Here is a 21,604-nt window from a genome sequence, read left to right on the forward strand (position 1 = left end):
TCTGCTGGAGTAGCTCTACTAATTTGCAAGGAATTATGACTCATTTATAATATTTACTGTACACATCATGTTTGATTTTAGGAGGCAAATAACCATACACGTGGGAGTAGTTCAAACCGATAGCTGGATGTGGTTTCAATTACTGTAAACATTGTTGCAGGAGAAAAGATGAAATGTCTCCCCCACCTGGTCGCAGATGGTACCACCATGATGAACCATCCATCTTCCATAACCATGACAAAAATGCTGACACTGCATGACATCTGCTTGTTGGTAGCATACCAACATCATAACATGCAAAATATGTATATAAAAGTGCAAGCACATCCACTTATTTAGCTTTTGTCACAAATATCACTTTAAAAAATCCACAATAAGCTTCCAAAGACATTTTATATTTTTTTCAATTCTGAAAAGCCACCATGTTTTTATTGAAATGATCCAATGTTAGAAGACATTTAATGGACTTTAACTTAGTGTTCAAAACCAAGAAAACAAATCAATAATCCATCATAAACACTCCAATAAGTATCAAGTATGACCGCATACACTGTCAAATAAATAGTCGTGCCTCCTCCTCCGATGCAAAATACGTCATGTAAAGTTTCCACTTATAAATTAAGGCGGAATGCAGTTTATTCTGACTGCCCCCTAAAACAAACTCGCTTGCATCTCTGCAATTCCAACAAGACTGCTGAGAAAACTAAGCAGTAACATGTAAGTAGAAAAAAGAAATTATAAAAAAAAGGATGACAGTTCAAGACTATAACAAATTTATATTACCTGCTCCGAGCAAGTCACGCAATATTGCACAGTTAAGGATTGTGACAGAAAAATAACAAATACTAAATCAAAATGCACTTTTAAGAGCAAAATCTGTCGCTTGTAATGGGAGCACTCCTCTAAGACGAGCTTAAACAGGCATTTAATGAAGTGCCAGCTGAATTATTGCTGGAAAAAAAAAAAAAAAAGCTTTGAAAGTGAATCTTTAAATGTGTGAGCAGGTTCTGTTTCCAAGAATCCTTTGCTACTGGGAGCTCCGTTGAATTTCTGCAGAGCTTAAATCAGGACAAGTACAGTACCAAAGCCAGTGCTCCAACTTTCAACCACCTTACACAAGGCGATACATCAAATTCGTCTCAATAAGAGGATGAGCTGTGATATGCCAATGATCTTTTCAAAATGGACGATCAGGTTAACAAATCAAAGTCCTCATCATGGATCAGAGCAGTGGGTTTAAATCCAAAACCCCAAAGTGAACCGTGTATTGTCATGTAAAAACATCATACACTGCTGATACACAATAAATCTTAATATACTTACACTGAAGAGCTGACAAACAGCCAGCTATTGAGAGATTTACTAAACCAGAATTAATTAAAATCCTGAAATTCACCTCATGTACCACAGCTTCAGTTTGCTTATTTTTTTGCACTTTAGTGGTTAAAATGTATTCGTCCATCTAAAAAAATGTTGCTGTACTTGAACTTTCCTCCAAGAGTCTGTGTATAGTTTTATTCAGCTCTTATTTCAATCTCCATTGGTCCATTTGCTGTTAACCTTTAAACTTGTCTCTGGAGTTTAAAAGCTTGTAATGGAGACACTTGCCTGCTTGTAGTTGACCAGAGATGTTTTTTATCAGCACTGCAGATTTGCTATTTAGAAAATAACAGAACAAAAGTCCAAACCAAATCTAAAACAAAACAAAAATTATTAAGTAAAAAAAGAAACAAACCAAACAAAACTTTCAGCGAAAAGAAATAAAATTTAATGGTTTATGTTCAAAGTGAAACAAACAAAACAAAAGAAAGGAAGAAAATAAAGCAAAACTAAACTGAAATCAAGAACAAAGGCCATTAATTTCCTCTCCAAACTTGAGATAAGCACTCGTTAAAACAAGTTTGTAACTTGTACTGTAACAAATAAAAACGTATGCCTCTAGAAAGAAAAAAAATCAAACAAAAAAAGAATTAAAAAGGAAAGAAAAAAATCAAACAGATTGGCAAACAGCCAGTGATGTTGCTCTCTGTTAGCATCAGATATAATGTCATAGTACCGCTTCAAAAAAAAAAAAAAAAAAGAAGAAGAAGAAGAAGAAGAAGAAGAAGAAGGAAAAAAAAAAGAAGAAAAGTCCTAAAAGGTATCAATTTACATTGTGTAAATCTGCTCAGGAAAACTCTTCAGGCTTCTAAGGATGAAATCTCTCCCTGCCTTTGGTCCATCTTAATTCCTTTCTTATTGAATTGGGATTATTTTCAACAGGACTCACCTGAAATACAATTTATAATAAGAAGAAGAAAAAAAAAAAGACACTTTACATAAGGGATAACAAAACTAAAACATTTCCCTCCAGAGCTCTTCATGTTTAAAACTATCAAACCTGGTCGGAGGGCGAGCAAAAGTCATAGATCAACATCAAAAAGACCGATATTTATAGCAACCTAAAACAGATTGGTTAAAAGTGCTTTGCTCTTAGATTGACTTGAAACAGTGAGTGGTATTGAAAGGTCTGCGTCCACTGGATGATAATTTAAGGCATCTAGTTCTACTAATGATGAGGATCCAGGACAGAGCATTGCTTTTCCAGAATGACACAAACACGGGCTCCAGAAAAAAACAAAACATTGTTCTTCCCCCATCTTTGCACTATAAACGATCCACTAAAATGTCAACATCTGGAGAACACTTTGTAGAGCTTCTCTTACATTTTGGATTTTTCAGTGCACTTCTAAGAACCATTTGCTTACATCCTCTAACTAGTCTCCACAGTTATACATGCAACACATATGGACAGTATTTTAGCTTTTGAGATCATTTTCACAATAGTTACTTTGGGGGTAAATTTGCCCTCTTAGTCCACTCCATAAAATTAAAACTGAGTGTCCTTAAGCCCCAAGTAAGTATATAATGATGAAAAAAACAACAACAACAACAAAAAAAAAACAACCTCAACACTCTTTTAGACAAGTACAAAGGTGCAGAAGAGTGAACTTCTCATTTAACTCTGAATACGCTAAAACCCGAATTGTGTGCCAGACTTTGAAAACGTATACTTCAGCTTTCTACAACATCAGCCTAGCACAGGTTATTTCCTGCCCTCCTCTACACCCGATTGTCCAGCTCAATCTACTTGTGGCCCTTGCTGGTCTTAAAGGACACTTGCAGTATCTTGTCTCCGAGCCGGTAGCCGTTCAGGCTGGCGATGGCCATGGCCGCCTCCTCGTAGTTTGTCATGGTGACGAAGCCGAAGCCCTTGCACTTGTTGGTGTTGAAGTCGCGGATCACCTTGACGTTGGTGACGGCGCCAAAGGGGCCGAACATCTGCCACAGGATGCTCTCATCGGCGTCCTGGCCCAGGTTGTAGATGAAGATGCACCACCCGGAGGTGGAGTTTCCGGGGACACTAACGCCTCCCATGCTGCTCATGTGATCCACACTCATGGGGGAAAACCTGAAAGTGACGATGCTTTAGTGTACTTGCTTGCAACTAACAAATGTTTTTTCATTACTAATTAATACTTTGATTGTTTTTTTTTTCCATTTATTAAATGTCAGATAATAGTATAAAGATAAACGTGCAACCAAGCAAATCAAAACCTAGGGCTTTAAATTTGAAACGAGGACTTTTAATCTGAAACGGGGTACAGGAAGTCACCGCATTCGGCTGACCAATTGTTTAACTGGGTCACTCGGTCAGTGACAGACATTCAAATGTATTGTTTTGTCTGACCAACGGTCCAAAACATAAGATATACCATTGAGTAGCATGGAAAAACAAAGAAAACCTTCAGCTTCTACACGTTTTTAAAAGCATCAACAACAACTCTCACCTGAAGCGCTGGGCCTGGTGGTGGAGGGGCCCTCCGAAGCGTCGGGACTGGTTGTGGTAGAGCTGAGAGATGAGCTGCGTGTTCTTCGCCTGGTTCGGGTTGGCAGCAAATTTCACTGTGATTGGCTCAGAGATTCCCGGTGGCTTTTGGCCATTCAGACTTTTGACGGCGTCCTCTGCCTCGGCTCGCTTGTCAAACCGGATGAAAGCCACCCCGCGGGACACACCTGGGTACGAGAGAGCAGCGGGTGATTGCCTGTTCTGATACAAGCAGCGTGACTCCAGCTACGCACTGGTCGCTGTTGGTTTTTTTTTTATTTTTATTTTTTTAAATATATAATTTAATAAGATGCTATCTGAAGAACATTTTTGAAAAACAAGGAAGTCATTCACCTGTTGTACCTGTACCCTGATCAACAAGTACCCGAGAATTAATGATGCGTCCAAAACATGAAAACATGTCTTCTACATCCTTCTGAGTCATGGACTTAGGCAGGCCGCTGATATACAGGTTGGCATCCTTTATTGTATCCGAGCTGGGCCGTGCAAACGAAACCTAGCAACAGGAAGCAAAAATCATCTGATTAAAACTCTTCTGATGAATGTAAACAAAACAACAAATTTAAGTAGAACAACAACATCTAAACAAGTATTGGGATTTACAGGGGCAGCTATATCCGGGGCTTTGTAAATTACAATCAATTCATTCATATTAAAGGGTTTTGTCTATGTATTAAAAAAAACATTTTGGACTATAGAATAAAGCTACGTCAAATAATCTGGTAAAACAACTGTTTTCTAAGTGGGTTTTACACATTTAAGTCTTTGGTCTGAGCAAAAATGAGTGGAGTCAGAAGCACAAAAGAACATTACAGCAACAACAACAGAAAAAAAAAAAATATCAAACTGATAAAAAAAAAAGAAAGTACTTTTGGGAGGGAGGAGGGGAGGGAGGGTAGATACATGAAATACACTGAATCTGACAGAATGTGTCAAATAAAATAAGTGAACTTAAAATGAAACTCAACAGACATGTCAAATAGGGCAGTAAGTGAGCTGGAAAAGCAGTATCACTTCCTCGGGCTGACATGTACTAGCTAGTTAGCGCACAGCACAGGAGCCACAGGAGAGTTATATGACATGACATCTTTTGCTTTGAGAATTGTAGAACACCTTGTTGCACGTTACCTTGATAGTTTTGGACTGTAGCCTTAGTCCATTCAGTGTACTGATAGCTCTGTCTGCATCACTAGGGTTAAGATAGTTAACAAATCCGTACCCTAAACTGTGGCCTAGAGAAAAAAAAAGGAAAACAATAAAATAAAACAAAAAAAACGTTGTATAGTTCAAAAAAATCTGCAAACAAATAAATATTAAAAAACAAAACCAAATTTTAACATTGCATGCTAGGCTAAACAATAAAACAAAGAAACTGTCTACAGTTAAACAGGATTGGACTTGGTACCAAATGAACAAAACAAGACTGTGGTGGTCAAAAACTTTGAAAAAACAACGACTCGACTGTTTAAAATGAAAAATTACAGGATAGAATCACTGACGAAGCAGAAAACAGGCCTTTATTCTTTAGAAACTGAGTGAAAGGCCAAGCAATTCTCTAAGTCAAGAAGCTGAACCACCACTAACATATTCAGACGTTGCTGCCACACCATGTATTTTTTTTTTTTTTTTGCTACGTCTGTAACAGGAATCACTTTCCATTTAAACCACAATCTTGTGTTTAAACATCCATCTTGTCTGTCACATGTCTTACTGCTTCACCGTTGAGCATACCTGCGACTTTGTCTCGTATGAGCTTGGCGGACTCCACCTCTCCGATGCTGCTGAAGAGGCTCCGCAGCTCGTCCTGCGTCATGCTCTGAGGCAGGTAGTTCACTATCAGGTTGGTCTTGGCGTCCTTCCCATCGTCCACTCCCATGTGGTCTTCATAACCGTTCGACATGTCATACACCTCCTGCAGGTCGGCCAGGTGGACCGAAAAAAAAACACACACAGCAAGGTAAGCACGCAGGATACACAGAGCGGCAGCTGAAACCGAGACTCGATCAGTCGATTACAACGGACACAAAACAGATGGCCAACTATCTGGATCGCTTGCTGCAGCGTGTCAGTTGTGACAGTCTGTCGTTTTCTTTTTCGCAAAACCAAAAATTCAATATAACTTTTGATTTTGGACTCTAGGAAATAACTTATGGGCACATTTCGCCATTTTTGACAAGCTTTTCTAAACAAGATCCTAAAAGGCTGGCTCATCTAAAAAAAAAAAAAAAAATATAACAAATGCTAAATTCAAACACATTTTCATGTTAAATTGGTGCCAGCTAACGTTAAATTTAGGAACCATCAGTGCCCTGTAAACTTCCTATAATTTATACTGCACGGGCTCCCACTGACCCCGCCTCTGCCCTGCAACCTCAAACAATCTCATTACATCACCAACAGGGGACCAGTGACACAGAAACTGGAGCATACAGTATAAAATCCATTAATACATTTTCCCACCTCTAGTGCTGTTAAAAGCTTAATATATATATATATATATGAAAAGCAACACTGAGTCGACCAACGGAACGAGGAAATACATTTGGTGACAATAAGGTGGACTTTGCAGGGCTGACTAGTGAAACGCAGACATGGCAGCTGCTTCAACTTGCGTCCCATTTAATTCAGAAAAGAATAAGTCTTTGAGTATTGGCATTAAGTGAAATTCATCAAAAAACAAAACAACAAAGTCGTGTTTTGATATCTGCTTGCAAATTCTTCAAAAAAGTGCCAGACACAGCAAGAGGGAATGTGCGTGAATAAAACCAGAAAGGAGGAGCTGCGATGAGAGAAAGAAAGCAATCGTTCTCAGACTCCCTTCCCAGCATGTCTATTTTACCATTAACTCAACACAAACATCAGTTGACAAGGATTAACACAAAAAACAACATACTATGTCTTATTGTTTGCTCATGTTTAACAATGACACCGCCCCCTTTTTTTTTTTGCTTCATTTGCATAATCTTTACAGCCCTTAAAATGTAGTGGAAAGGCAAAAAGAAGCGTGCAAAACAGACTATTATTTGCTAGTTTCGTTCTTCTGGTTTCATGCATTTTTTTTTTTGTTACAAAAGGCTGAGAGTCAATTCAGCGCAATTACAGTTTTACATGCAACAGAAAACCACAGGCAGAAGTTTTAAGACAGCATAACGGTTCACTAATTACGCTACACAAGCATGTGACTGGATTTAAACTGGTGTCTGAGAGCTACACTAAGCCAACATGAAATAAAAATTAAAGTAACGCTTTCATCCCCTCGATTATCTCTGTCACATGCCACTCTGCAGTGTAGTCCGATAGCAAGTCTGAGATTAAAGGAAAGTGGCCACGACAAGAATGGCGGCTGACATGAAAACAGTTTTTTTTTTTTTTAAATTGCTGCTTCCAGTGTCTGTTCAGCAGGACACATTTGCTGGCAGCTGAAATGAGACCAGGCCTGAAATGGGAACCAGTCCAGCAGTCAACCTGACAAGAGGACCATTCATGCCAGAGAAGGATTGTGATTGTGTATTCTGGTGGGTAAGATGCACCGTCTGCGCAGATGAATGAGAGTCCTGTGTTAAACCAGTAAACATGTGCACAGATAGTGGGAGCTGCACTGCATGTATATTTCTAAATTCTCTTAATGCCAATAAAGAATATTAAATCAGTAGTTCCAGAGAGTTATAGCACAGCTTTGTCTAATTTTAAGTATGACACGTGTACATTTCCTGCTGTCAAATATCTCTGCATATTGTGATTTGCTGATGTACAACAGGAATTAAGCGTTACTGTTTTTGTCAAGCATACCAGCACCAAACGATCTGGTCATACTGCTAACAGACACGGTCACACACTGCAGTAGTGCTTGAAACAAGAGCTGGGATTTTAATACTCACTTTCAAGTACTTAATGTGTCCTCGACGAACTGCCATGAAGACACTTCACTGCTCCTGAGGCTGGGTGGAGAGAAGACCAAAAAAATAAAAAATAAATCAAACAACGTGACAGTGACCAGACAAACAACCTCGATGTCTAAAGATCACACCATTACAAAAAAAAACCCCCAAAAAACCCCTGTTCTCTTTCTTTAAATCCCCAAAACGTAAACGAGAAAATTCTTAAACGAATGCCTAGATGGTTCGAAAGTTTTCCGTGGTTCATGTGGAAAAGGGAAGCAAAAATGGTTTGAAGTGGACATCATATTTTCCACCTTAAAAAAAAGGGTGCTTCTGTTTGAAATGTGCCTTTCGTGTCCGTTACAACTTTGGCCACATCAGACGCGCGATGTTACAAAGTGGTGCACACATTGTGGAGCCTGCATGAACGACAACAAAGAGCCTGTTTTTAATTACTACTATTGCCCTTGTTTGGTAATCAATTAGTATCGTTTGGTGCAGCATTGAGTGCTGACATTATCCCCTGCATGTTGCAACTCGTGCGGCATTTCTGTTATGAAATAACTGTATTTCATTCAATTACTCCGCATGTGTCCTGGCAGCCAAAGCTACTTTGTATAATGAATCGACTTTTCTGGATGGTGCCTTTAGCCAGCACAGCTGAACATGGTGGTTAGTCTCACACGATCTTTTTTTTATTTATTATTATTATTATTATTATTTTTTTACAGGGTACAGATGCACAATTTTACGGTCATATGAAAAATGTTGCTGGACCAGTGAGATCAAGGTGACCAGCGAGGAAAGGAACCTCCCGATGAAGCAACACGCTGACCGTGAGGAGGAACAAAAATGCTTTAAATTACCATGAAGCGTCAATGATTTCAGACCACAACAATATGGAAAACCAATCATTAACTAAAGCAACCGATAAGTAACAAACATTGAGAAAGCACGTTGCGGCGTTTCAAATTAGGGGCGCTTCCATATTTATTAAGTATTCAACACCTGTACTTGTGGAGGGAAACTGGTCTATTGTCCTGGTAATTGTTGTTATGCTGTCCAGTAGAAAAAAAACAACAAAAAAAGGACAAGTCGAGCGGAGCTGTCGTAGCAGGAGGGTTGGACCCGGATTTGGACGTGCTGCGTTTGAATGAAAAAAAAAAAGTGCAAAGTATGAGGAGGGGGGAGGGGGGGGGGGAGAAAGATGAGCTGGCGTCCTCGCCGTTTGACCTGCTTTCTCTGATGGCTAACATTAAAAGAGACAGCTCAACCGTGCTTTACGCTTTTACAACAAGGCAGCATTGGTTTCCATTACCGGGCAACAAAGCACGTCAATTCAACGAGTTGCTCTCCATCTCGGAAACGTGCAGAGGCCTGATTAGCTTTGGCTAACCAGCGAGCTGCATGCTCAGCGGCTTCTGATTAGAAAGAGCACTTATTTTTTTTTTTTAACCTTCAACTCCGATCGACCAAAAAAAAACAAAACCAAAAAAAACAAGGTATACTCTACTAGTGATCTAACATTTAAAGCATACGAATGATCACAGCCGCGCGCGCCGGGTACGGAGGACAGACTACGTGTCGGTGTCCCCGCCGGATAGCTAAACGTGGAGCACCGTGTCCCTATTTTGGAGAGCGTCGGATCAATGCCGCGTCTGTTCCCCGCGCCGAAACCTCAGCGGCCTGCTAACAGGGCCGCGGAGGCTAACGGCTCCACGGGCCACGAAAGAGGCACCGCAGTCATCTAACAGCCCAATAACGAAGAATCGAGGCGCGCCGCGGAGACGCTTTGTGGGGGCGGGGGGGGAAAAATGTGCCGATGTATTTTAAATCTTACCAGTTTATTTGGGGGGGGGGAGGGTAGTCGCTGTTTCTGCTCCTGTCACCTATTTCTCGTCCGTCTTGGCGACGCTCGCTTCCCTCCAAGTCGGCCTCTCACGCAGTGAAGAAACCCAGAGAGGAGCTACGTGACGGCGGCAGCCACGCCCACCCACATCCGAGCACGCCTCCGCGGGAGACGGCGTGGTCCACATCCACCGCCGACGTGCGCTGCGGAAACGCGGTGGAGCCGCGTTAAGTTTTTCAAAAAAAAAAACCAATCCATGCAAGTCACCGTAAACGCGTTTAATGGATGCCGTGCGCAGTTTCTTGAAACAGAGGCCATTGACAAACCCCCTTGTGACCAGAAGACCGATTCAGTCGTCGCGATAATTAAGACACGCGTGTATTTAGGACCAACTTTAATAATAATTTACTGTGTGGATTGTAATCATGCCAGCTGTTGTCGGTTTCATGATAAACAACACTTTCATTTCACACGCTTCAATCGCGCATATTACACATGTAACTGGAATGTGTGTGTGTAACACGGTGTACTCTGAATTTGTGTCAACCTGTTGATTACCACATGACTGTCAAAGGCACATTTTGAAATGCTTTCCAGTGATTGTCCAAACGTTCTGGGAAATGAGGTATGAACCAAACTGATCTGGTACTTTAAGCAGGTTACAACAAACAATCATTTCCAAATACTGCTTAACTCTGGTCCGAGTGTCTCAGGCTTATTGATACATTATAGTTTGGAGTCAAAAAATAATGGATTTGTACAAAAGAAAAAAAATTAAAAAAAATTGTCTTCTGTTGTGTTAGTGACACATAAAAAACAACAACAATGATATACACACTTAAAGCTGTTACAAATACAAGACATTACAGAATATACAAAAAAATGTAAAACAATGCAGTCTTCCTCCAGTTTAACACATTCAAACAGACAATTTCAAACAGTATTTTTGTTGTACACACACTCACGTCAACAGTAAAGGGTTTATTACAAAAGGCACAGTAAGCTAAAAGGCTTCTTTTTTTTTCATGCAGTGTTGAATAGGTTTGCATAGCTTGTGGAAGAGCCTGCACAGAGAGTTGGAAAGACGGGTTGTATTTGAAGTCTGAGTCTGGTAAATAATTGTGTATTGGTTCCCTCAACTGCCACCAGAGGGTTGAAACACATACAAATCTGGACATTTTTCATCTACCAATATAAGATAATAAAAAGTGTCATGAACAAAATCAGACTGAAAGAAAGAAACAAAAAAACGAAACCCTGAATTCCACCGTTTACTGGAATGGCTGGACTTTCAGTGAGATGCAGGATAAAACAAGAACACTGATGTGGCTTTTCAAACAGCACAAAGACAGCAGTGTCCCATCCTGGGCCATACAGTTAAACACAGTTTTAGTACACTATAGATTTGCATGCCACTTACAAACCTATTGGATTCAGTCTGAATGTATGTGTGCATTCTAAAAGTGGCACCTAACCGGACAAGTTATGAGAAACTCCTACTGCGTATGTTCAAACTTTAAGACCACAAACATTTTAACAGTAATTTACAGAGCAACTGAGAACTAAAAAGTATAATTTCCTCAGTAAAAGCTGCTCTCTGCACGTCCCAGGATAAAACTCTTGCTGGGAACTTTAAAACGCCTTTTACTAGAACTCTGAGTAGTCAGATACGATTCTTTGTGACTCGAATAACAATGATATTGCATTCCTGATGTGCATCGTAACCAGAGTCGACATGAATACACACTCATTAAGGCTTTATGCAACTTTGGACCAAGGCACAAAGGTAAGATAAATAGTATCAGTACAGAAACATTGGGAAGAGTGATGCAGCATTGTATGAACCTTTTGAAAAACAAAAAACACTAGCAGGTTGCTGATAGTCATCATATGTAGACCAGGAGAAGATGCTGGCTGGGCTCGGCTGTTGTTCGCTCTTATAGTCTTTAGAGACTGGGATTTAGCGGTTGCTCCTCATAGCCTCCTTTGCTGCCAGGATGAGCGGGGTGAGGCTGGACAGAGGCTTGGCCAGCTTCAGGAATGGATGCTACAAACAGACAGACAAACGAGTGCACAAATGAAATATCAGCTAAAAAATGATTTTCAGAACTAATCTCAGACAAATAAATACACAACAAATACCAACATATGGTATAGTATAGTATAGTTGTTTTTTTTATATTTGAGTTTGTAGGTCTGTCATACCTGCAGCAGTTCTCGGCCTGAGCCACGTTTTTCTACGTCCATCTCCAGACAGCGGGTCAGGAAGGACCTGAAGACAGGAGATAGCTTCTCTGGACTCTGCAGCTCAGGAGTCCCATTCGTGGCAATTAAATACAATGCCTACAAACAGAACAATAGCATGGTTAGAAAATGTGCATAACGTGTTCGTTACAAAAACAGTGATGAGAGAAATCCCACTACGGCCATACAAGTGGCTTTTTACTTGGGCAGTTGGATTTGAGCGAAATGCTGACATCAACATGTTAACATGATGATGCTCACACACGAAGAATGAGTAATGTTTACTATGTTCATCATCTTAGTTTAGTACCTTCGCATGCTAAGATTTGCTAGTTAGCACTTTGACGTCCTCCCTTCAGATGAGGCTGACTGGATTGTCATTAGTTTTGCAGGTATTTTGTAATAAACTGAAGTATTGTGCAAATTGAAATTTTGGCCCGACGATGGTGTTAGAAATCATCAAAGTGATTACACCTTATCTGGATGGCAACATGAATGTTTACGCCAAATTCCATGTCAATCCACCTGCTGGTGGTCGAGATGTTTAACTTGGAGCAATGGATGTCAACCACATGGTGGTGCTAGGGAGAAAATCAGGGATCACAAAAGTTTGTGTGATTCTTCATCTGGGAAGCATCAATAATTGTAAACACGTCATATTTCTCAGATTAGGAGAAGTGACAACTCTGACCTGCTGGTATTAAAAAAAATTAAGGAACCACAGATCACAGATCATCACGATTCAATGTCTGAATGCCATACTTTTTTTATTTTTTTATTTTATGGCATTGCATTCAGTAGTTGCTGAGTTATTTCAACCTGAATCAAAGGGGTGCAGCATAAACAGCAAAAATAACCGCCTGCCCATTGCTCCTCGCAGCACACACTCACCCTGAGAGGGTTCTCATTGAGATATGGAGGCTCTCCTTCCACCATCTCTATGGCCATAATCCCCAGAGACCAAATGTCCACTTTGGGTCCGTAGGCTTTCCTGGTCACCACCTCTGGAGCCATCCAGTATGGAGTCCCCACCATGGTGCTGCGTTTGCTCTGCTCAGGGGTGATCTGGGCACAGAAGCCAAAGTCAGCTGCAAAGAGAGAAAAAAATATGTTAAGATCAATGTATTCATGGTCCTTACCACATTAAAGATTAAAGGTACACATTCAAATTTATATTACATTCATTTATCCAAATGTCTGTGGATGTGTGCATGCTTGTGTGTGCTCCTCCTCACTAAGTTTGACTGATCCGTCCATCCCCAGAAGTACGTTGTCACTCTTGATGTCTCTGTGGATGACCTGGTTGGCATGAAGGAACTCCAGAGCCTGAAGGACCTGGATGCAAAGAAGGAGGAGGTTAGCATCTGAAAAAGTTAATGCACTGTATACACTTTACAGACTTTATGTGTATAGTTAAATCATATTGTAACCAAGTTATCCATGATTTACGGTACATACAAAAATAGTAAACCAAAATCAATTTATATTTTTACCACTACAGTAATAAGCTCATTCAAATAAATCGAAGCGCTATCAAAAGTTACTGCCACTGTTATATTTTTTTATATATCCAAATAATGAAATCAAGATTTAGTGTAAAATGGCTTATTGGTAATATTGTACTGAAACTGTGTCTACATTGTTCTATAAAATCACATGTGTCCGATAGAGTCTACTGGTAGATACCGGAATCTTAAATTATGCTACACAAGTGCTTTGATGCGTTTTCACAAGATTTTTTTTTTAGCCCAGTTGTCTAGGAGGAATCCTACCTCTCTGCACACGGCAGCGATCTGTGCCTCGTCCATGCACGTCTCTGTCACGACATCAGTGAGTGAGCCACCAGCCAGGTACTCCATTACCACAAACAGCTCCTCTCCTACGAGGAAGCTAAAAATGCACACGGGCGCAGTCACATTAACACAGCAGCTGACTCACAGTTGGTGCTGTAAAGTGTGTACTGTATGTTTGTCTGTACAGTACAGTGAGTGTTAGTTAAGCGTCACCTGTCTACGAAGTTGACAATGTTGGGGTTCTTCAGCTCCTTCATGACCAGGATCTCGTTGATAATGAGCTCTTTCTTTGGCTGCTTCTGCAAGTTGATCTGTTTTATGGCCACCTGCAGGACACAACATCCTGTAAATGTGCTGCTACAGATACACACAATTCATCTCAGGAATTACAACTACTGTAATTAATTTGTAGTGCTGCTTTGATTGTTTCCTTTAAGAATACATTTATCTCCCTGAAGTTTGGACCTTTCCTTTCCTTTCCTTTCCTGATTCTTTTCAATTTCCTTTAACCCTACTACTGATGTTTTTGCACAGTTTAACTCAAGCTTATCGTCAAAATTGGGGTGACTGTCATGAGTTTCTGGAGTGGCAGAGGCGCTGATATATGAATTCCACTTACCTCTTGTCCTGTGGCAACATCTATGGCTGTGTAAACTGTGCCAGATGCCCTGGAGGTCAAGTAAAATGGGAAATAAAAAGCTTTTACTTATTCTTTTTCTGACTGTTGTACATAACTAGTCATTTTGGACTATCAACAAGCTTCACATCCTCTCAAATGTCAGACAATTTTCACTTTTTACACTGGACTGAATTCTGACTCACCCCTGACCGATCTTTTCATAGCGAGTGTATTTCTTCTTCGGGTCTCCGATGCTGACAATAGTTCCTAAGAATCACAAAGAAAAGTTGTTTATGCGGGCGGTACAGGAGCCAAAAACAGATGTGTCTCTGTCTGTGATGTGTCATTTCTGGTGTGTGTGTTATATATACTTAGTTTCTCCATGATCTCCTCGTCGGTCATCTTGCCTCCCCCCTTCTTCTTCTGTTTGTCAGCGGCCTTTGAAGCAGGGTCTCCCTCTGGAGCTGGGATCGGATCAATCACTGATTTCGTGTACACCTAACACAACACGGTAAAGAAAAATTGCTTTTAATGTGTTCTGAACATTGTCCAAGAAATACTGAAGTACAGCTGACATAGCTCATCTTATTTTTTGCAGCCTGTAATTTTGACAATCTTCTTTTTCTTTTTTTCCCATCATGACTCACTGATTTTGTGTGTTCTGGCCGTGGAGCCACAACTGGGGGTGGTGTATCATCGTCGTCGTCGTCGCCATCCTTGCCTGATGGAGAGGTTGCAGTACCCTGCTTGCCTGTCTGCATCAGTGAACATAGACAAAACTAAATGATAGACAGAGATAGCTGATTTATAATAAAAGTAATATCATGAATGAGGAATGGATCAACTCACCGATTGTGAGTCTTTATCTGAAAGAGACAAAATAAAACAATACAATGTGTGAGTAAAAAAAAAAAAAAAAAAAAGACTATTCACGGTTACAAAAAATTGAGACTTAATTTATCTACAGAGAAAAAGAAAACTGACCCGAGGCAGAAAAACTGAGGTATTTCTGTTTTCCACTGGTGGAGTCGTAGAACTTGAGAATGTCGAGGACGGCCTGAGGATTCTGTTTCTGTTCTGACTTACTGATGTTGGAGGTTTGAAGGAGACGGGCCCACTGCTCCGGCATGCCCTGGACAAACAAACGCACAAATATGAGCATTAAAAAAAACACATTCACTGATCTATCCATAAATCAAAGGGAAGAAAAATAAGAAGCCCGAGCACGTATTAAACTGCAACTAGATGTCAACTTTCTCTAGCCAGTAACCCATTTATCTCACAGTTGATCAATTAATCTGACACATTTTACAAAACAAACAACTTCACCTGTTTTCCAATTTTCAGCTTTCACAAGTTCAAGAATAAAATGCACACTGGACATAAAGAACGGCATAAAACATGCACGCCTGATCCACAAACACAACAGGAAATTCCTGGGACTTTCCCTGTGTTCACAGTGGAATCACCAGATCAGCGTCTCTGGAATATCGACTCCAGCTCTTGTTGACACATGGCCTTCCAAAAAATCCATTAGATTTCTAGATAAATCTTCATGTGTAAGGGATGTTTTAGTCCCAAAAATATGTTCATGTTGGCTAAGTTTTATAGTTGCTAAAATAGACTCAGAGGCTGCAAGTTATGATACAAAATACTGAGGATAAGTGACTATCTAAAATCTTATTTTACTGCCCACTATTTAGTGAACCACCGCATGTCCATTATACAGGAACTGGGGAAGGAAAGCTTTTGTGATGTTACAAGGACTTCCTATTTTCTGTAGTTGATTCTTGAGTTGGACTGAGGTCTTGATATTTCTCAAAAACGATCTACACATTACTAAAGTCTTCACTAAATGAAACATGTTTTACAGCAACAGTTCAACCTTTTAGGAAATACAATCGTTTGCTTTCCTGCCAGCAGTTAAATAAGAAGAATTAAATCATTCTCTCGTCTACATGCAAAATAGCTAGCTGGATGTTGGTGAGCTTTAGAAGTGCTGCAAAGAGAATGTGAGACAGAGGCAGGATACTTACAGTGAATTCTCCGGTAACGGCATCAAAACCCACATGGATGGTGTGTTCAAAGTCCGAGGGAGAGGAGATCTCGGGCCTGTCCTTGTCTCGGTCCTTCTTCCTGCCTCCTGCGGGCGAAGGTCAAAGGTCAATGTGTTCTTCATTCGTGTGATCTTTTATCATGTTACTGTAAGTTTAACGTGTGTGTCCAGGTATACGCGTGTATTCTCCACATCTCTCACCTTTCTCAGAGGCAAACATGGAGATGATCTTGTTTCTGGCTTTCTTCTCCTCAGGTACAGACGGTAACGGCCGAGAGCTGTGATTGGCTGACTGGGGGTCCTTGGCTCCTCCTCCTTGGCTGCTCATCCTGACAGGGGGGGCTGGGGGCTTGTCCTCACACACTCCGCTGTCACACATCTACACACACGTTCACCTGCAGAGGCACGATGAGATGCACGAATTGGTCCCTTGCACGCTAAACCACTCATTCATGTTTCGCAATGTGAAAAGTCAAAGTGTTGCATGTTCTCTCGATATGCTGCTGAGAAATGACTGCAAATCAAGTACAAGCTTAGCCTGAACGAACTGAAGAGACGCAACCAAACAGATAATGAAAGACTCACACAGACCAAACAAATCCATCCATCTGAGGATCAGCACTGAGTGTTGGAGAGAAAAGAGCAGAGTGTGAACAGGAAGCAACGCTGAAAGGGCAAAGTGACGTGTTGAGTCTCGTTCACGGTTACAAATGAATGAGGAAGGAAAAGAGACAGACACAGAGAAAGTCTGCGGGGTGGCTGAGAGTGGTACGACAACTGGAGTAGAAGGTATAGAGAGTGAAGTACAGGGAAGTAGCTTCAGTACAATTCTGAGGTACTTATACTTGATCTGAGTTTTTCCATTTCGTGCAACATCATACTTCAACTCCATTTTGTTTATCAAAACGTTACCATGTACTTTTCAGATAGCGACATTACATAAAATAACATGAAAATCTTATGAAACACAGCGCATTATTTTGCTTCAGTCTTTGAGTTGGCAGCCCCAAAGAAAAATGGCACCTGTAACTTTTGTGTACATTTTCTGCAAAAAGAGTACTTTTACTTTGTTTATGTTGCCAATGCCTTTACTTAAAGTAAAATGTTGTATGAAGACGTCCTTCAGACTCTTGTACTGGTTATTGATTGAAGTGCTTCTTCCCCCGTAAACACCCCTGACTTTCATCCATTACCCTAATATGGTGAAAACTGAGATTGTAGATGCTAACACGCACGTACAGACACACAAAAACCATCAATCTCAACAGCACCTCTTTCGGTCTTGCAGTTTGATCGGCTCTGAGCTGCAGCCTGCTGCATTCTTGGTGACATCACAGACAGGAAACAGGAAGCAAACAGAGGTTTCCTCACGTCCTGTGTCTGACCGCTGATGACACAGCTCATATTAAAGTAAGAGTGACAAACGTGGCTCAGGTAGGGTACGCCTGTGACCTCAAACGCTCCTCCTGAAAACGCTCTGCAGACCTGACTCACTAAATCAGAATACACAAAATAAAAGATCTACATGTGAATATGTCTGGATACAAAGTCGTTTCTTTAACACTGTAACCAACACACACAACATTAAGCCTTTTAGTGAAAAAGCCATTTGACACAAGCAGATTTGTCCTGTGTAAAAACCAAGCCGAGACGTCAAGCTAAGACACATCAGCAGTAACTCGCCTTGAGGGTAAATTATTTCCCTTCCTCTAAATCATTTCTAAAACATTCCCTGTACTGTGTGACTGCGGCTTTAAGTCTGCTGTAAGACCGAATCGTTAGATGGCAGTCTGCTACCTCTGCAGTGGCTTTTCACACCTTTGATCATGTAAACTCACTGTGACCTTCAAACTTTCCAAAGTAGCAAGAGTCACATCATTAACAAAAATACATATAAAGAAAATTAGATCCTCCTCCAGCTCTCTTTACACCCCCAAGGCCTGTGCTTTAAGCTGCCGAGTACTCACCTGTTTGCTGTGTCCTCTGTGTCTCACAGAAGACCAGGTAAACAACAAACTGTTGTATTCCCAGCGAGGGTGCTCCTCTTTCTCTGGTGCTCATTTATCTACTAAGCTCTCTCCGTTTCTTTACCCCTCTCTCTCTCTCTCTCTCCCTCTCTCTCTCTCTCTCTTTTCACTCTTCTCAGGGCAGGTCTGAGCAGACCGCCTCATTCCTCAGTGATCTTGGATGAGACACGAGTATTCTTGCCCCGGCAGGATAAAATTAGACACAGTCCAGCCTTAATGTGCATTTCCAAAGACAGAGTGTGTGTGTGTGTGTGTGTGTGTGTGTGTGTGTGTGTGTGTGTGTGTGTGTGTGTGTGTGTGTGTTGGACAGACTGTTGGGTGCTGGCTGGCCAGGCTGAGACAAGTTGTCTCTCAGTAGAAATTCCATAGCTGCAGGGCTGCAGAAAGGGTGGGGCGTGTTCCCATGTTCATCTCACACACACACACACACACACACACACACACACACACACACACACACACACACACTAGCTTCATGCAGGCCTCATGCCTCGCACACATTCCCTGCCCTAAAACACACATCCTCATGCCAACAGAGGCTCCATTGTGAACACTTGAACATATTTCATGTAGCTGAGAGGTAAAGCTCACTGAGTGTACCAGAAAAAAAAAAAAACTTTTAGGGAAGCAGGCAGGTGCACAGATCAGTGCTGCAAGCTACAGGCTGGTGTTTGTGTAACCGCCCACACCCCTCAAACTACTAGCATGATTAATTAATTTATTACTTCACTTCTCCACAGAATTTGGTGCTCAGTCATTAATCATCAAAAGCAATAGTTCAGCATTTTTTTTATTTTTTTTAAATCGAAACCTCCCTCATGCTTACACAGTTCACATACACCATTCAGCCACAACACTGAAACCACTAACAGGTGAAGGATTAAGTATAATGTAACAGCCCAGCTATAAATCCTCCCTTCATAATGGTTATAATGTTCAGTTGTTATTCAGTCTGGTTGGGAGAGGTGTTGATTTAGTTGAATGGTTGTTTGGAGACTGTAATTTGCGGAGCTGTTGAGCTAGGTTATACTGGGTTATACTGAGAGATGTTCCTAATATTTTGTAGAACTCATTCAAATGAATTCAGTTGATTGTTTAGTCCAGGGGTTTACGGACTCGTTCTTGACCCAAACGAAGGCCCCCAGGTCATGGAAATGTTCCCTGTGCAATCTTCTGTCTCAAAACTCTGCATTCTCGCTCTGCCCTTCATAATTTCTATTCCTCATTCTCTGTTCTCTTGCTGCAACACAGCACTTTCTATTCCCTGTGATTGGCTGCCGTCAAGGGAAGCCCACTTCCTCATCCTGGAACTCCCTGAGCCCCGCAGGGTCACAGGGCCGGGCCCGACCAACCAGAGTGTAGCAAACACAGCCGCCGAGCTGTTTACAGGAAGTGGACAACAAGCCTTTTGTACTCGGCTTCTATAAAAGGAAATTCTACTGAGAACTTCCTGGAAGGGGTGATGAAGCTGACACACATGCACACTAACCACTTCCACACCCTTTCATTCAGAGGCACAGGAACAAATTCACACAGTCAGGTATAAAAACACACACAACTGAGCATGTACACACAGACACACTGTTTGGACTCTCTACTTTCTACAGTCCCTTCACTGATTCTGGGTCTGGCAGTAAATGAAGCGTAAACACACCGCCCAGCTGCACACCCACAATGAACACCTTATCCTGTTATTCCAAAAGCTGTCTCACCCCTAAGTCAACATTTTGAAGGATCGAAATCATCAACCTGGCAACCTGAAGTCTCCGGCTGCTGGACAGGTAACAAACTACAGCCTGTGTGTAGTTTCTTGGTCTAATCCCAATGACTGGTTGAGAGCACCGGCAGGAATAACAGTCTGGATGGAGAAATTACAGGCACAGATTTATATACAGATGTATAGCATTTGTTGGCGAGCCATACCCATAGCGCACACACACACACACACACACACACACACACGCACACACACACACGCACACACACACACACACATACACATACACACACACACACACACACACTGTCCCAGTTTTCCAGGAGACAGAAGCCGTTATGGCTTTTCAGTGGCCCAAAACCCATCAGACAAATATCCAAATCTTCACATCTGAGAGGCTGAACCTTGCAAATGTTTGGGATTTATGTTGGGGGAAAAGATGAAACGATAAAGTGGTTACTTAAACACTTTCCAATTAATTCTCTGATGATCGGATTCCTTCGCAGGTCTTTAAAACCCACAGAACGACCAGGAACATGACTTGTGTGTCCTTCTCGTCAAGGCCTGTTTGCAGGTGGTAACAAAATAAATTTTATGATAAGAAAACATAAACGCTTCCAGCCGGTTTACTCCTATTCCTTTGCTTATAACGTTGTTAGGCCTACATTTATTTAAGGCTAGTTTCGGTGAAGTGATATTCTTCAATTTCAAACCCAAAGTTATCAAAAAATATCCATTAAACTTAATGTGACAGGCAACAAGCTTCTTAATTTAATCACATTTAATTAAAAGTGTATGAGCTGGCTTGTCAACCATTCATGGCTCCATTCAAACTTCAGTAGCTGTTATCACACATGTTTTGTATAAACATCATATGGTGCTGCAATATTTATGTATCCCTGCAGACTGAAATTACACTGGTGTCGGTTAAATACAAAGCCAACCACAAGCCTCACTAATTTGGGTCTGCTGCCTGCTGTATTTTTATCTTTATTCACAGACAGTAAAAGCGTCTCCTCAGCAATTATATGGAAGAAGATGCCAGTCATTTTGAGTGCTTCCTGTGAACCCCCCCAAAGATTTAACGGTAATCCAAGTAACTATCAAATAAACAGCCTGTAAGTAACACAAGGCTGAGTGTGTTGAATGAGCAAATCTTAACTCACCGGTTGCTGCTGTCAACCGCAAAAATATCAACCGCACTCCGGTCAAACTCGTAAAACTCCGCCCCGTTTCTGCTTATTTTCAAAGCCCAGATTTGATGCTGATATTTAACGAATGTCCCTGCGGGTGTGGAAAAAAAATGATTTCTTCTGTTAACACAAAGCGCATTACCCTTGTCTTTTTTTGTTTTCCCCCCGACAACTCTCTGCCTGGTTCTTCGCTCGGCCCGGGGAGGAACCTGGCAGGGAGGAAGCGGAACGTCGTAGAAACAAACCAAAGAGTCGGAACCTCACGGCTTCCGTAGCGGGCAAAACTTAAGGGCGCGCAGAACGTAGCTGTATTAGAGCGCTGTGCGCAGCTTCAGTGAC

At 41.2% G+C, this 21,604-nt stretch overlaps 2 protein-coding genes across 7 annotated transcripts; both read right to left on the reverse strand.

The window, feature by feature from the left end:
• Positions 1-390: 390 nt before the first annotated feature.
• On the reverse strand, positions 391-9,727 carry elavl1a (ELAV like RNA binding protein 1a). Of its 3 annotated transcripts, none has more exons than XM_069152638.1 (7): positions 9,608-9,727; positions 7,768-7,827; positions 5,621-5,801; positions 5,018-5,121; positions 4,223-4,385; positions 3,831-4,056; positions 391-3,451 (listed from the first exon to the last, which is right to left on the reverse strand). In XM_069152638.1, the coding sequence occupies exons 2-7, from the start codon at positions 7,801-7,803 to the stop codon at positions 3,127-3,129; spliced, it is 1,035 nt and encodes a 344-aa protein (XP_069008739.1). In that variant the 5' UTR covers positions 7,804-7,827; positions 9,608-9,727; the 3' UTR covers positions 391-3,126. The 3 variants fall into 3 exon arrangements, with proteins under 3 accessions (XP_069008739.1, XP_069008738.1, XP_069008740.1); XM_069152637.1 differs by having other exon boundaries at positions 5,621-5,812; positions 7,767-7,827; positions 9,608-9,726; XM_069152639.1 differs by lacking the exons at positions 5,018-5,121; positions 7,768-7,827; positions 9,608-9,727 and having other exon boundaries at positions 5,621-5,710.
• A 152-nt stretch (positions 9,728-9,879) lies between these two features.
• Positions 9,880-21,503, reverse strand: LOC138200156 (serine/threonine-protein kinase PAK 2-like). 4 transcript variants are annotated; one of them, XM_069152641.1, is made up of 15 exons: positions 21,408-21,503; positions 16,530-16,723; positions 16,309-16,415; positions 15,257-15,404; positions 15,122-15,138; positions 14,920-15,027; positions 14,644-14,770; positions 14,476-14,539; positions 14,273-14,321; positions 13,867-13,979; positions 13,633-13,750; positions 13,096-13,195; positions 12,752-12,948; positions 11,822-11,959; positions 9,880-11,663 (listed from the first exon to the last, which is right to left on the reverse strand). In XM_069152641.1, the coding sequence occupies exons 2-15, from the start codon at positions 16,705-16,707 to the stop codon at positions 11,577-11,579; spliced, it is 1,551 nt and encodes a 516-aa protein (XP_069008742.1). In that variant the 5' UTR covers positions 16,708-16,723; positions 21,408-21,503; the 3' UTR covers positions 9,880-11,576. The 4 variants fall into 4 exon arrangements, with proteins under 4 accessions (XP_069008742.1, XP_069008741.1, XP_069008743.1 ...); XM_069152640.1 differs by having other exon boundaries at positions 21,239-21,500; XM_069152642.1 differs by lacking the exon at positions 21,408-21,503 and adding an exon at positions 18,296-18,591.
• Between the last annotated feature and the right edge of the window lie 101 nt (positions 21,504-21,604).

This window comes from Embiotoca jacksoni, unplaced genomic scaffold, assembly GCF_022577435.1.
Source record: "Embiotoca jacksoni isolate LCO1_2020_lvr unplaced genomic scaffold, fEmbJac1.0.p SCAF_18, whole genome shotgun sequence".
Classification (NCBI taxonomy): domain Eukaryota; kingdom Metazoa; phylum Chordata; class Actinopteri; family Embiotocidae; genus Embiotoca; species Embiotoca jacksoni.

Bases quoted from the DNA above. Each gene is read 5' to 3' on its own strand.
- elavl1a (XM_069152637.1), bottom strand. From the start codon at position 7,803: ATGGCAGTTCGTCGAGGACACATTAAGTACTTGAAAG. The intron at 5,813-7,766 runs TGAGTATTAAAA...CGGTCCACCTGG, and splicing joins ACACATTAAGTACTTGAAAG to CCGACCTGCAGGAGGTGTAT. The intron at 4,386-5,017 runs GTAACGTGCAAC...TCCTGTTGCTAG, and splicing joins TACAGTCCAAAACTATCAAG to GTTTCGTTTGCACGGCCCAG.
- LOC138200156 (XM_069152641.1), bottom strand. From the start codon at position 16,707: ATGTGTGACAGCGGAGTGTGTGAGGACAAGCCCCCAGCCCCCCCTGTC. The intron at 16,416-16,529 runs GTGAGAGATGTG...CTTCGCCCGCAG, and splicing joins CATGTTTGCCTCTGAGAAAG to GAGGCAGGAAGAAGGACCGA. The intron at 13,196-13,632 runs GTAGGATTCCTC...CTTTGCATCCAG, and splicing joins TCGCTGCCGTGTGCAGAGAG to GTCCTTCAGGCTCTGGAGTT.